At 41.2% G+C, this 13,586-nt stretch overlaps 1 protein-coding gene across 3 annotated transcripts in view; it reads right to left on the reverse strand.

Annotated features, from left to right (window-relative positions):
• Positions 1 to 6,841, reverse strand: part of dscamb (Down syndrome cell adhesion molecule b) — a 121,326-nt gene extending 114,485 nt beyond the window's left edge. For 2 of the 3 annotated variants that reach the window (XM_038693882.1, XM_038693881.1), the window contains exon 1: positions 5,989 to 6,827. In XM_038693882.1, the coding sequence (XP_038549810.1) occupies positions 5,989 to 6,031 (43 nt within the window). In that variant the 5' untranslated portion in view covers positions 6,032 to 6,827. Of the gene's footprint in view, positions 1 to 5,988 lie in introns of all 3 variants that reach the window. The other variant, XM_038693883.1, reaches the window with a different exon arrangement.
• Between the last annotated feature and the right edge of the window lie 6,745 nt (positions 6,842 to 13,586).

Raw genomic sequence — 13,586 nt, forward strand, 5'->3', positions numbered from 1 at the left:
GTGTGCAGCATCAGAAACATGGGCAAACTAGAGGGTGAAATATCTCCTGGAAATGCGGTCTTGAATAATCTGATTAAGATGTGGATGTGAAATACATGGTTGGAAAACTGCAGAGGTTGAAGAGACTGAGTGATTTTTTTTTGTTGAAAAGGTCTGCATGAACAGAGAGGAGTCCATGAAATTTGAGAGGAGAAAGCAAAGCTCATAGGCAGCACTAAAAGAGACCGAGTGGTAGACATGTTAGTGAGCCACAATACATCAGGCACATGTATCACGCCCAGGCCAGAGTCGTGGGGATCAATTCAGCCTTGGGCCTCAGAGTGTGTCGAGTTCAAAGCCTGGCCCTGGTATGTAGAGGACTGGATTAAGGGGCAGTATTTATGAGGTCCAGCGTGAATGTTTGTCTTGGTGGGTGATGGATAGCAAACTCATCACACCTCCGCCACCTGTCTTCCACAATGAACAAAAGCTCTGGCGGGGCTCACCACAAGGCCTAGTGCACAGTGTACAACACACACTCACACACACCCAGCAGAGGGTACACTGCATGGCACTGCAGGTTCTTGTGTGCATGTACAAACCATGTTCTATCAAGATAATTAAATGTAATCCAATTTTAAGTACACCCATACAGATCTGTCAGAATTATATCAGTGCAGAGACGTATAACTTGCAGATTTTACAGGTCAAATGTTTCTTACAAAATGTATTTTTCTCTTGCAAATTAGTAGTATATAAACATTATTTCTAGGATACAGGGTCAGAATGAGGCAAACTGGACGGGAAGCACTAATATGAACTGAAGACTACTTCACATGTTTTGTGATTCACAACATGTAAAGCTCATGTAGCATTATAAACTGGTGTTGATGTATTAATCAACCCCCTATATTCTGTTGATCATTCCCTGTTGGTTAGTTTACTGGTGCACCTCCAGAGAGGGTTCAGGTGATTTGCTGTCTTTGGAGCTCTTGTCAGTTGTCAAATGTTGATTTGAAATTTCACATATCTAACTGCTGTTTGCCAGACCTCTCTTGACAAATTCAATCTAGGAGCAGGGTTAGATGATAAAAAGATGTACATTTGTAAACCATGTATTATCTTACAATACAGAATGTATTAATAACATGATTTTACATATGCCATGATGGAGGATTGTATCCATATCACCAACTCCTAAGTCAGCCAAACATAATTACCTGTAGAGCTGTGTTTGCAACTGTGATAAACTTAACTCGCTGTATCAATTGTATTCAATGGACTATAAGTAACTAGCTTTGTAAATTTTGCATTCTCAATACAGACCTTTTAATGGTTGGCCACAATCTTGACATTGTTACAGTTAGAACAAAACAATACAATCAACATACCACAAATTAATTTTGGTATAATAAATCAAGCAAGCTTTGCATGCAGGGTTAGTGTGTTCCTCACATCAGCACTAGACTGAACATCTTGACATAACAGTCTTGACTTTTGGATCCAGGCAAAGTTAAGGGACTATTATGCAGAAAGTTGTACGTCAAGATCTCTTATGTCTTAGGTAGGCATTTTCTAAACTTCTAAGCTCTTGTTCCTGAAATCTTTGAAAGATAGAAGCACCTCTGCGCTCCCGTGCAGAAGTGCTTCTTTCTTGACTTAGTCTGTTTTAAACTGTCAAAGCTTTTACACCAGTTTCTCAACTACAGAATCTGTGCAGTGCAGCACAGTAATATAACATGTCACTCTGACAGGTACTGAGTGAATTAAAAACATCCTCTCTACTGAGAACCCTGTCTGAGAGGGAAACCCCCGCCAGATGTACTACAACCTCACTTTGCACGCACGATCAAACACCTACATCTGGGTGCTGAGGGCTTTTCTGCTCTTCCCTGCAGATGCTAAATGATATCGTTAACATTTTAATGCAAGAGACATTTACACGCGGGCTTGCGCAATTACACCTCTGATTCAGTGGAATCCAGACAGACACAGTGTGATCGGTAATTAGATTTTACATTGGGTGAAACGCAACACACACACACCAGTCGCCAGAGCTTGCTCCTAATTAGAGAGCTAGACAGGCTCGAGGAGGTAGGGTACAGTACAGTACCCTCATTATACAGCTAGGATGTATGAACTAGGGGATATCTATTATGATCACACATCAGGGTATCCATTACCCAACATTAGCAGCCCTTTCAACTGAAATCACACACAGAGTTCAGAATGTAACCCAACAAACCCTCTTATAACTCACACAAGTGAGCAAGAGTTAAGTGGGTTTGTAAACTTAATTTAGCAAATTAGACATTCATATCAGAGTAAGACTGCACAAGAGGATCTATCACTTGACTGTACGCTATGTGTTTTCATGGGGTAATTTAATTTCATGAGCTGTGATACCGCTTCTGCAACCAAACCCTAATTAGTAATTAGTAAACACACTAATGGCTGTGAGTGCAGCATACTGCCGGTCAGGTTTCACTCCCTTTGGCTTTACGGAGTCTGTGAATGGCCACTGTGGCCGTTGGGAGGCTGCTGATCTTTGGACATCTTTACACAGACTTGACAATCACCTTGCCACTCCAACAAATGGGGCTCTCATCAGTGCACTGCCTTCATTGCCTTCATGTAGATTTATAGCCATGCAAAAACCCAGTCTCCCCGTTCTACCCGCAGCCAAGTTCAATCTATCTATCCACCCTGGTCCCTGTAGCATTTTCATCCAGTGTTTCAGGTTGCTAATAATGTGAGGTCATGTAAAATTGGCAGGCTAACTGATGTTGGCAGCTAGTGTACTGTACTGTAAGCTACACTGGGCTAGATGCATTGAAAGAGCTTCCTTATTTCAATGCGTGCTTGCCTTTACCGTGAGAAATGTCACAGCTAATTGAGATCAAAATTTGATTGCGTGATCCCCTGACCTCTGCGTAAATGTTCATTTATTGAAGACGTACGAGATAAGTCTTCTTAAGTCATGAGCATCAGGTTAAGCCATGTGCATGTACACAAATCATCGCAGTCTTTGCGGGGACTGTGCGAGAAGCCTTGTCTCATTATATCTTTGCAATAAGAATTTGAATAGGCCCGTTAAGCTTGCTGTGGTTTTGCCTTGAGGCAGCTTACAGGCAGAGATATTTAATATGTTTCCTCTCCTCTACTGATGACTGGATTTATAGATTCTACTTTGATAGGAACAGGAAATAGTAAAAGCATAAAGTCTTGAATAGAATACAAGAAATAAATATGCCTGTTGGCTCTTGAACATGTCAGATTCAGCATTTTTAAGTTTTTTTTGAATGTCTGGAATATGATAGAAGAGAAATCTAATGACTGTGTTTGTATTTTGCTTCCTTTTGATATGACATGACAATGATGAATCAATGATTTCCACAATGAAAGCAGTTGAAATTTGACATTATGTGAACATTGTGCAGCTGTGTTTCTATTTTTTTTTAATCGGTTGCTGAGTTCATTAAGCTGACACATGTAGAGCAACATGACCACAATGCAGTTTTGAAAAGAAAACCCTGAAGTCAGGCTTGGTAGCCATTTGGCCACCTATCACCTATGGACACACTGATTTAACAGGATGTGATTAGCTCCTAATCAGGTACGTCTGTGTCAACTCACAAGAGCCAAACTCCAAATTCCATGTCCAGAATCATTCACTATATGGTCCACTATTTCCTGGATCTGCCATTTTGTAGTGCTGTCCCATTTGTCTTCAAAGCCTTATTATATGCGACATGTGAATAAAAATGATCCAACCATGTAATGCAGAAAGTAGTAAACAAGCAGCAGACACTAACCGACTACCACTGTGGATTCTCAATGATCTGAATAGCGTCTGATGGGTTTTTTTGCCACCAGACAACAACACACCATGTAGTTTTCTACCCCATATAGTGAAGAGTGAATGGGTGAACGTTTTCGGATGCAGCCCCTGACACCCATTAAGGAGGTTACCATAGAGACAGGCCAGCAAGCATGTGATAGGCCTAACTCTGAAACAGTAAGAATTGTCTGCAATCCAATCGCTGCGCTGGCTTCCATCTACAAGGTCATTCGTTCATTCTGACAACGCCTGCTCAGCCAATGAACACCTCATTTTCATGATAATCAACAAAAAAATCCAACCGCAGAGGACAAAGTATAGACAAATATAGCTCGGCTCCTGTACAGTGATGGAGAAATCAAATAAAATGACAACGCAAACAGCAAGTGATGAAAGCTCCATGATTGCAGTGCAAACGACGAACACAAAAAGTATAATGTCTGCATTTGGCGCTGTCTACTGCTTAATCCCTATCAGTTGTTTGCCACAGGCCTCCTCAATAATCCCTTATGCAATAAACGGACACAATCTTGCATGGCAGTTGATCTAATGTCAGTCAGATGATTATGATTAATGAGGATTCCTTATTGTTCCTTTATGAGTTTCAGCACAAGCTGGGCTGAGGGAGATACCATTTTATATGGAGTCAATGTCAATAAACGGTACCGACTGAGGGTTGCCTCAGCGCTGAAAAAGCGACAACACAGAAACAAAAATCCATTTCGAAGCCTTATTTTATCATCCCAGCCAGAAGGGAAAATCCATTTTGGGGACACACCATATCATATCACAGCCCCTCGATGTGGTTAAATGTATTCATACCTGTAAATCCCCGCTTTCTACATTTTTGCTTTGTGAATTCAGCTTGACCCTTTAATAGAAACGCAGCCAGCCGCGGGCTTGATTTTGTTCTCTTGTCACCCTGATGTGTTTTCTTACAGACACGTTCCCATTTTCTTTTCCTTCTCCCTCTCCTTCTTCAACTCTCCCTTTTTCTTCCCCTCTTTCCGTACACACCCAGTCAGCCATAATCCCTCCCTGTAGAAGGGACTCTGGCCAATAAATGAATGCAATAAACTGTATCAATTTTCTGCTATTGATTATAGATACACTATATGAGCACACAAATGTGCGTGCACAGCGTCAGCCTCATGCATGTGTGCACTAGTATACATCCACTCACGCAAATGCAAGAAAACACAGGCAAGACGCACAACCAAATCTGGGTGTTTGAATACAGTATTTGAATGGTGAATGGGACTATCGGCTATTTGAATGGAAAATTTATTTCACATTTTTAAGTGTGTGTTTGTGAACTACTTTTGCATCTCCTGAAAAATGGAACCTCTGTGGAATGTGTCTTATCCAAAATATTACACTTTTTTTTTAATTACTAACATAAAGAATGAGTAATAATGGTGCTAATTATCTCTCTACAAACTACATGTAAAGGTAAATAACATAAAGATGGATTCATCCCAAAATTGGATGTAGAGGTGTTGGAAACATTCTGACCAGTCATTAATACAATTTCATATTTTACATTAAATATGTCCAAAATGAAAATATGTATTACTGATTCTTGAACGTGTGTATACATTGATCATTTTAATCCATTATATTCATTTAGGCCACTTTGAACTTTGAAAAATATGCTCACTGTGGGGGAGGGGGAAAGGGTTAATCCAAATGTTCATTATATCAAATACGTCACTTATTACTAAGAGCCACAGTGGAACACATTAGACATCAAATAAAAACAGGAACAAATTACTTTAATTGGATGAAAATTAAAACAGTTAAAACTTGAACCTATATAACCACATCCAGCCACTACAAACACCAATTCGTATAGGCCCAAAAAAACGTAATTTATTCGTTTTAATTCATCTGTCTTAGGATGTATATCTGAAGGCCAGAGATGTGTGTAATGGTTTGTGGGAGAGCTTGAAGGATTTAAAACGCAATTCATGCCTCGCCCGTCTCTCTCCCTCCATCAAGGGTGTCAGCCTTTTGACAACCATATAAAATCCATTTCATGTGGGTCACAGGTGACCTCCATCCTCCCTCCACAGTCACTTAGCTGTCTACCAGTGATTTGCCTTCTGCAGTAGGTAATGAGCACTAATAAAAAGAAAATTTAAAAAAGACGAGCCGGTGAAACTTACCATTCAAGATGCTCTGGAAAAAGATAAAAGCCAATATCCACATGCCCTGCTCCGTTCAATCCCCCCCAAGCTATGCTTTCTCTTCTTCCTCCGACCGGTGCCTCCCTGGCTCTCTCTTCTGTGCGCTTGGGGTAAGGTTAAACATTTGCCACTGTCTTGAAGCAAACCGGTCCAAGTCTCTACTTTTAATACCTCCTTCCTACTTTTTCGTTACACTTGCTTTGTTTTTTTTTTCTGAGCCCTCTCTTTGCGCTTGGAACATAAATGAGCCTCTGTGATTGTCTTGAGGAGAGCTGTGCTCAGAACCTCCTCCTCTGCTCCGCGTCTTGCTGCTTCTCCCTGTTATTCAAGAGGATGCTGAAGGGGTGAAGCCCAGGTGTGTGTGATGCTGAGTCAGAGCCGGGTACGAGCGGCTCCTGAAACAAAAATGAATCCAAAAAAAGAAGAAAAAAACTGGCTAAACTAAATCTTTAAAAGAAAAAAGAAGCTCCGATTTCCTAAATATAAGACTGACTGGCGGATCAACCTTGTGGAGGAAAACATTTAACTGTTATTTAACTAAAAGAGCAAAGAAGCAAACAGGGGGGAGAGGGTGGTAGAATAAGAATGAAAAACAGGTTTTTTTCTGAGACTCCAAAGTCAGATCATCTTCATCGCCTCTGAGCGTCCAGCAAGAGGCGAGCAAGCGCATCTTCCCCGCTGCCGCTCTCTAATCGCACCACACTGACTCTCTGAGCATTACACAGAATAACCCTCTCCCTGCCCCTGCAGACGCTTTAATTCCTCATTGCCTTAAAGGAGCAGAGGCGGCTACCGGTCGGTTCTGAGGGCAAGGTGCTACTGGAGGTGAGAGTGTGAGAGCATGCAGTGACTGAGGCATTTGCATTAAGGAAATGAGCTGCACCTGACGCACCGAAGCACCTAGGATAACATTTTTACGCACGGATATGTACCGGCTCAGACAGCAAGCGCTGTCTGCCGGTGTGCAGGTGCACTCAGTATACAGCATTATATACTAGATCTGGTTTGAATTTAGCCAATATGGTATTACTCCTATGGAAAAAACAGAGGGGAGTTCCCTATAGGGAATGGGTATCTACAAGGATATCCAGTGACGGATATTTTGTGTTCATTAAAGTGCATGAATGAAGGAGATTTTCAAAAAGTGTTTAATTGAATCACACTTTTAAATTGGTTGACGTAGTTTAACAATTGCGGGAAAAGAAAATAGAAAGAAAATGCATTGTTTTGTCAGTGGTTGCAGAAAATACAGGGTTAAAAGCATCCCCCACCCCAAAGGCACGCACACACATACACACTCCATACCGCCTCCCTCAACCCCATAATCCACCCCCCTCACCACCACCACCGCCACCACTCCATTTTAATGCCTGCCTTGAAGTCAAGGGTGTAGCTGTAGTAGGCAGTGGAAGCCTGTGGGCCTGTCCACAGAGCCGGGTTACACTGAATGTGATATAACCAGCAGGGCAGTCTGCATCTCATTCTCTATTCCACATGACAGAATATACTGAAAGTGAAATCCTGTTTATTTACCCCAGGATACTCATTTCATTTTCTGTGCTTAAATCTGGAATGAGGAAAGGATCTTTACAATTCTGAATGTGTACAAAGAAAAAAATAGAAAGAATAATACATGTGTGGATCACATACTCTGTCTGTCCTCATTTTATTGATGGTGGTATAAATGCCCAGTTCAGGTGTCTACATCTATGTGTGATTGATATGTGTGAAAAGGGCAAATTAGGCTAATCTCTGTGTGTTTGTGATTTTGGGAAAGATGGAGGTATGGAGGTATCTAAACACGGATGTTTTGATCATCCCATTTTCCTTTTGATCGGTCTTTCTATGTTTGTCTGCAGTGTCTGTCCACTTGTGTCTCTCACAGTGTTCTCTCCAGTGCAGCAGAGAAACATAAACACTGCTCTGCATTTTGAAGTCTGTACCCGAACACACTGTTCTAGCTTGCCTTAAAATGGTATGGCTGTCCTTTTTCTTTTCTTTTTTTTTTTTACTTCTGTGTGATGTATTCTGCAATGGCCCACATATGAACAATTGTTACACCAAAATGTGTGTTTAATTGAGTAAAAGGATCATTTTTCTTACTTTTTCTCCCTAAGCTGTAAGATAAACCCAAGCAAGTTGAAGTCTCTGTAGCGCTGAGGAGAAAACATGGGTTAATCAGGGCAGTAGGTCAGAGATTCTGCCTGTCATTTAGAGTGGATTAGGAGCGCTGTGCTTGTATTTCAGGGCTGAATTCTTGGCATGGATGGGCAAGTAAGTTCATTAGCAGCAGCAGACTGTGAGATATGATCATTTAAGAAGGAGGATGCAAAATCAGCCTGGCCACAAGAGATGCACATTCTGCTTCTCAGCCCTGCCCTGTTGCCCACGTATATGAATATACAGTAGCCTACATTTACACTATGAAGGCTCCGCGTTCTACTGCCACTGAGAAATTTTAGTGGGGAAAGTGAAAGTAAAGCACCTTGCTCAAGGGGACTTCTGCATTTTTATTTTACTTTCTGTATAAACTTCACAGGCTACGTGTGTGTGTGTATGATGCCCAAGGTAATGCCTATTTATGCCCTAGAGGTAATCAACCACACTAGCACTACTTGTAGTTTTCTTTGGTTCAGCCTTCAGCAATGTTAAATGGTAGAATAACTTGTTTTGTCACTGAAGGTGACATTAAGAGTTAGCAAAGACAAACAAAACCCAAAGAGGGAGAAAAAGATTTGACTGTGGGCTCAAGGGATTGGGAGAGGGGATCCATGGATTAAGGGTGCCATCTGACATTTTAGGGGAAATGAGGCATTGGTATAATCTAGCTCAGCAAACAGGATTTTATGAGAAGCTGAAATTAAAAAATATATATGGAAAAAAGAAATGGAATAAGTAAAGAAATGCAAATCAAAAGGTCATATTTGTTTGTGTGGGATGTGAAAACAGAAACACAAATGTAAAAACCTAGCCTGGTGTCATAAAAGAGGAGCAATGACTCTTTTCACCCTGGCACATGGGGCAGGGTAACATTAATTGAGATCACGAATTGTGTGTACAGTATATACACACTCCCACCACTGTACACACACTCCGTGTGTGGGAGTTTCCCGGTATAAGCACAGTTTCACAATGTCTGTTTGACAGCAAACAAACACAGAGTGACATCAACACTGACCAAATGACCTTATAACCAAATGACAGCAGGAGCTTCTATCATAATCAAACTAGTGATATTATAAATTGAGAAAAATCCATATAATTGACTGTAGTAAGTACAGGACTGGGTGTGTGGCTCAAATTTGATCCCTATGAGGTGTCTAATATTTGGTTAATGAGGGTTAATTGCCCTTTAATTTTAAAAACTGTAATTGCCTCCTCTCTATTTCCAAAAATATCCAGTTCTATAAGGGAAGCTATTAACAACACATGCATTAAGGTACGACCTAATCCCAGTGACACAATAGATAACAAGAACAGAGAGAAACATACATAGCACAATATAGCTCTGTTGGCGATACAAAGATCACATTCAGCTGACCGTGGTGATAAACAGAGATCTAATGTTTCTGTTGGTGGCACACAGGGACTTCCATCCTCATGGAAAACAAGTGCTGGTGTTTATCACTTACACCCAGCAGACAGCTGTAAAACTGAACAGGCTGCTTGTGATGTGAAAGACAATACCTTGATTTTCACTCTGAAGACAAGAGCCTTGACCTTGTGACCAGTGGTCTGAGGTAGTCACTGCAAAACCAATATATACAATATATGTCCTTACAGGGCTAATGTAATTTATTTTCACTTATATTAAGTTAAAGCTGAAGTCCGTCAGGCTTTCTAATCAGATTGTCATTATGGTATTCATCTGTTTGGTGGCATGTGGAGGCACACTTACAGTAAAACTGCATTACAAGAAAGCCATGTAACTTAATCACTTCAGTAAATCATATAGAAACTTGAGATTTCAAGTCGTGTGTGAGTTCATGATTCATGAACTCTTAACAAACAGTAAAAAAGAATTACAGTGGTAAAAACCCTTTGTATTTATAGCATTGTTTGCCATCATGGTTTAATACATCCTCATGCCAAGTGGTCATACATTAAGACATTATCCACATGTGTGGATGAACACATTTAAATATCTTACATGATATAAACATATAACTATGCAGTATAATTCAGTGTGTCCACAGCCCTGTTTCGATTATAAGTAGAGTGGATATTTGGTGGGTTTTGAGTTTACTGCATGGGCAGGAGGAGGAACAGGGAGTAGTTCATTTCAGCCCCCCAGCATGATGCCTAAACAGTGGTAAGTGAATGTGACAATGAGGCCCCTGGGCTGCTGCAGACAGTCTTGGCCCTGCTGTGTGGCCATGCATGCGTTTCTGTCTGTGGGTGTGTTTGCATCTGCCACCATGTCTGTGTGTGCATACAAGGAAGGAAGTAGAGCACATATGAGACGATTCATGAACACTGCTCATCCAAGGTCGTGACTCCTGTGACTGTTACACTCACTGGCATGGGTTCTGTGCTTGGTGCTCTTTATTTGACTGCCAACTTCATCATGGATGATAAAAAATAAGATGAAAGATATTAATCAGAGTAGTGGTAACAGTTATACCAGTGGAAGCTGCAGTATTTTCCTTACAGCAATGTAAGAACTGTAATGTCTGGGTTGTTAAATTGTTAAATCAGTCTGTGTGAAGGCTGTTGATGTCTGCAGCTGAATCCACATAATATACCAAATATCAAGAGGGACTTTCTTTCAAGAATCCAAGAAAAAGATCTATAACATATATTTCTTTGGTATAACCAAAAATGATGTAGATGAATGGAATTAGATGAGTTAAAGAAGCATATGCTCAAGCTCCTTGCCAAGTCCATCCCCAAACCTGATATGGTAAGCAAAAGTGTTCAATCATGACCAATAGTGATAATGGACCAAAATATGAGAATACGACCCAGGTTGAGAAACACTTTAAAGTTCCCTCTTAAGTGTTCCTGGGCATTAATGTCCATTAAACATCAGACGAAATGCTTAACCCACTGCTACCACGGAGCTTCACCATCCACTTTAATCTATCATGTGCTGTCCTCTACCTTGCTAATGAATTGAGATCAGATAGGTAGCAACACACAGTGTGCTTCAGTTGTCATACTTAGTACATCATAAGCTAAATCAAATCAAGTGCCTCTTATGATTTATTGAAACATATTCCAATATTACAGTGGTCTGCATGTAATCCCATTAATAACCATTGTCAGTGCAAAATATAAAAAATGATAGGAGGATAGAGCACGTTTCCCCAACTATGTCTCTTCTTCCACGCAACACCTTCCTCTCTGCAGGGCACTCAGGCACCACACATCTTCATGCAAACACACACAAAATCCCCTCCACCCCTCCCTGTCCCTGTGGCCGACCCTGTCCCTGGCGTGTGTGCAGACAGGCTGGGTAATCCCTCAGGATGGGGCCTCTTGTTTTGACAACTCCTGTGAAGCCCAGTGTCTCTTACAACAAAACACAGCCTGGCCAATCATCAGCAAAATGTCAGCCCTCAGCTCACTCCTTCGTCACCCAAAGGAGGATCAGGTTGTCTTTACACTATGCGACCCATTAACTCAGAATAGAAACATCCTCTGCATCGGTATAATGATCCCCTTTGTTTGCTAAGACAATGACATTGATAAGAGACAAGCCAAGCTCGTGGCTCCTGATAGAAGTGTGTATAAGGTTACATGTTGCCAGGGCAGGAGTGATGGTGGCCCCTAAACAGAGTTCAGGGCGGTGTACTCTTACCCTGTACTGGTCCCGGTGGGATGAAAAGACACCTGCAGGTCAATCAGCATCAAGACACATGCACACTCTTTAAATTAGGACTGCTATAACAGGGTCCAAGAAGTTAACATGTGACAAATGATAAAATACTACAGAGGACATGTGTTTCTGTGGAGGTCATTGGAAAGAGCAAAGGAATAAGCGCTAGAAGTTTTATTAGCTTCTTTGGAGGGCCACCCAAATCACACTTGCACTCGAGGCACTGTTTAATGGCATAGTAAAAATATTTTAATAATTTGTCACTATTGTATTGTGCGATAGGACATGATGCAAAAGAAAAAACATAAATATAATATTCAATATGGTACAGAGAGTTTGATTTTATTTGATTGTATTAATCATAAATTAATTAAATCATAAATTACTTCACATATTTGTTTCTTTTGTACTGCTACTCTGTAAGCGTTTCTTTTTAACCTCTGAAAACTGTATCTGACAAAAGATAAAATAAAACCAGACCTGGACCTTGCCTTATACAAGTCCTTCTTTCCTGTTCTTTCACCAGTTACCTTTTTATAACACCTCACACATTTCACAGTTAAACAGGAAGGAAGTTGCATTACTTTGCTCACCAGTCTTTCTAGCGGTACTGTTGTGGCTAGCTAGAGCTGAATCCAAGGAGGCGAGGGAGGCAGACGTCTCCACACTCACACCATGTCGCCGAGTCAGGTGAGTTAGCTTTTAGGTTAGTTTTGCTGCCTGTGTACTTTATAGCTGCACAGCATATTTTGCAAATTGCATGCATCTTGTCTCTCTTGAAGAATGTCTCAAAACATCTGATTTAGGAACGCGTAGTCCTTCCTCCTCCATGTTAATCTAATGTGACACACCTCTGCCTCCATAGTAGCTGACAGGTCACTGGCTGCTGAGGAGATGGGAGAAACACTTTATAAGGAATCAATCTAAATGCAATATAACCAATTTCATACCAAAGCATCGGTCACATTTCTAAATAATAAAGTATAGGGACTCTACATACACGATACATTTCGAGTTCATCCTAAATTTTCACTGATGCACCCCTTTTTAATCGGGCCAATTGCATCTTGAACTTTTATGACTGTGCACTGATACGAATCGGTGAAGCTAACAATCTCAGCACATGCACTACAGTAACCTTATCCCATCTCCCTCTCAATTCATGATACCAACACTCCATCCTGCTACAGCAACCCCAGCCAGTTTCCCATTGGTTAGCCCCAAGGCACAGAGGAGCATATCTGTAGCCAACCTTGACGTGCTAAACTAGGACGCTGAAGGGGACAGAAATGGGAGGAGAGAAGAGGAGAGGGAGGGGAGCGAGCGAAAGGGGGGGAGAGGGGGGAAAAGCGTAACGAAAGGTTGCTGGAGGAGTGGTAGAAATACGGAAGTGAGGATGCAGAGCTGAGAGGAAGATGGAAAAGAAGGGATAGAGAAAGGAGCGGTGGAGAGGGATAGGAGTGAAGGTGGTGAGAGGAGGGAGAGAATAGGGTGGGTTTTGGTGATTTGTACTCTGGCTGCATATGCGGCTGGTCTCCATCTCCTCCATTCTCTGCTTGAAAACTGGAAAAATCAATACACTCACAGTCTAGTGTATCCCCACATGAACTGGATCATTAAAAATATATAATCAAACACCCCACCCTCATTTTTCATCACTATTACCATCATCACGAATATGAACAGGCACTGATATGGGTATATCACCAATATGGCTGTAACAATGTAATAACCAAATCAATGGCCTTCTAATTAT

The sequence above is a fragment of the Micropterus salmoides genome, unplaced genomic scaffold (genome assembly GCF_014851395.1).
Source record: "Micropterus salmoides isolate LMB-PRFRI ecotype aquatic unplaced genomic scaffold, ASM1485139v1 Ms_hic_scaffold_3, whole genome shotgun sequence".
Taxonomy (NCBI): Eukaryota; Metazoa; Chordata; class Actinopteri; order Centrarchiformes; family Centrarchidae; genus Micropterus; species Micropterus salmoides.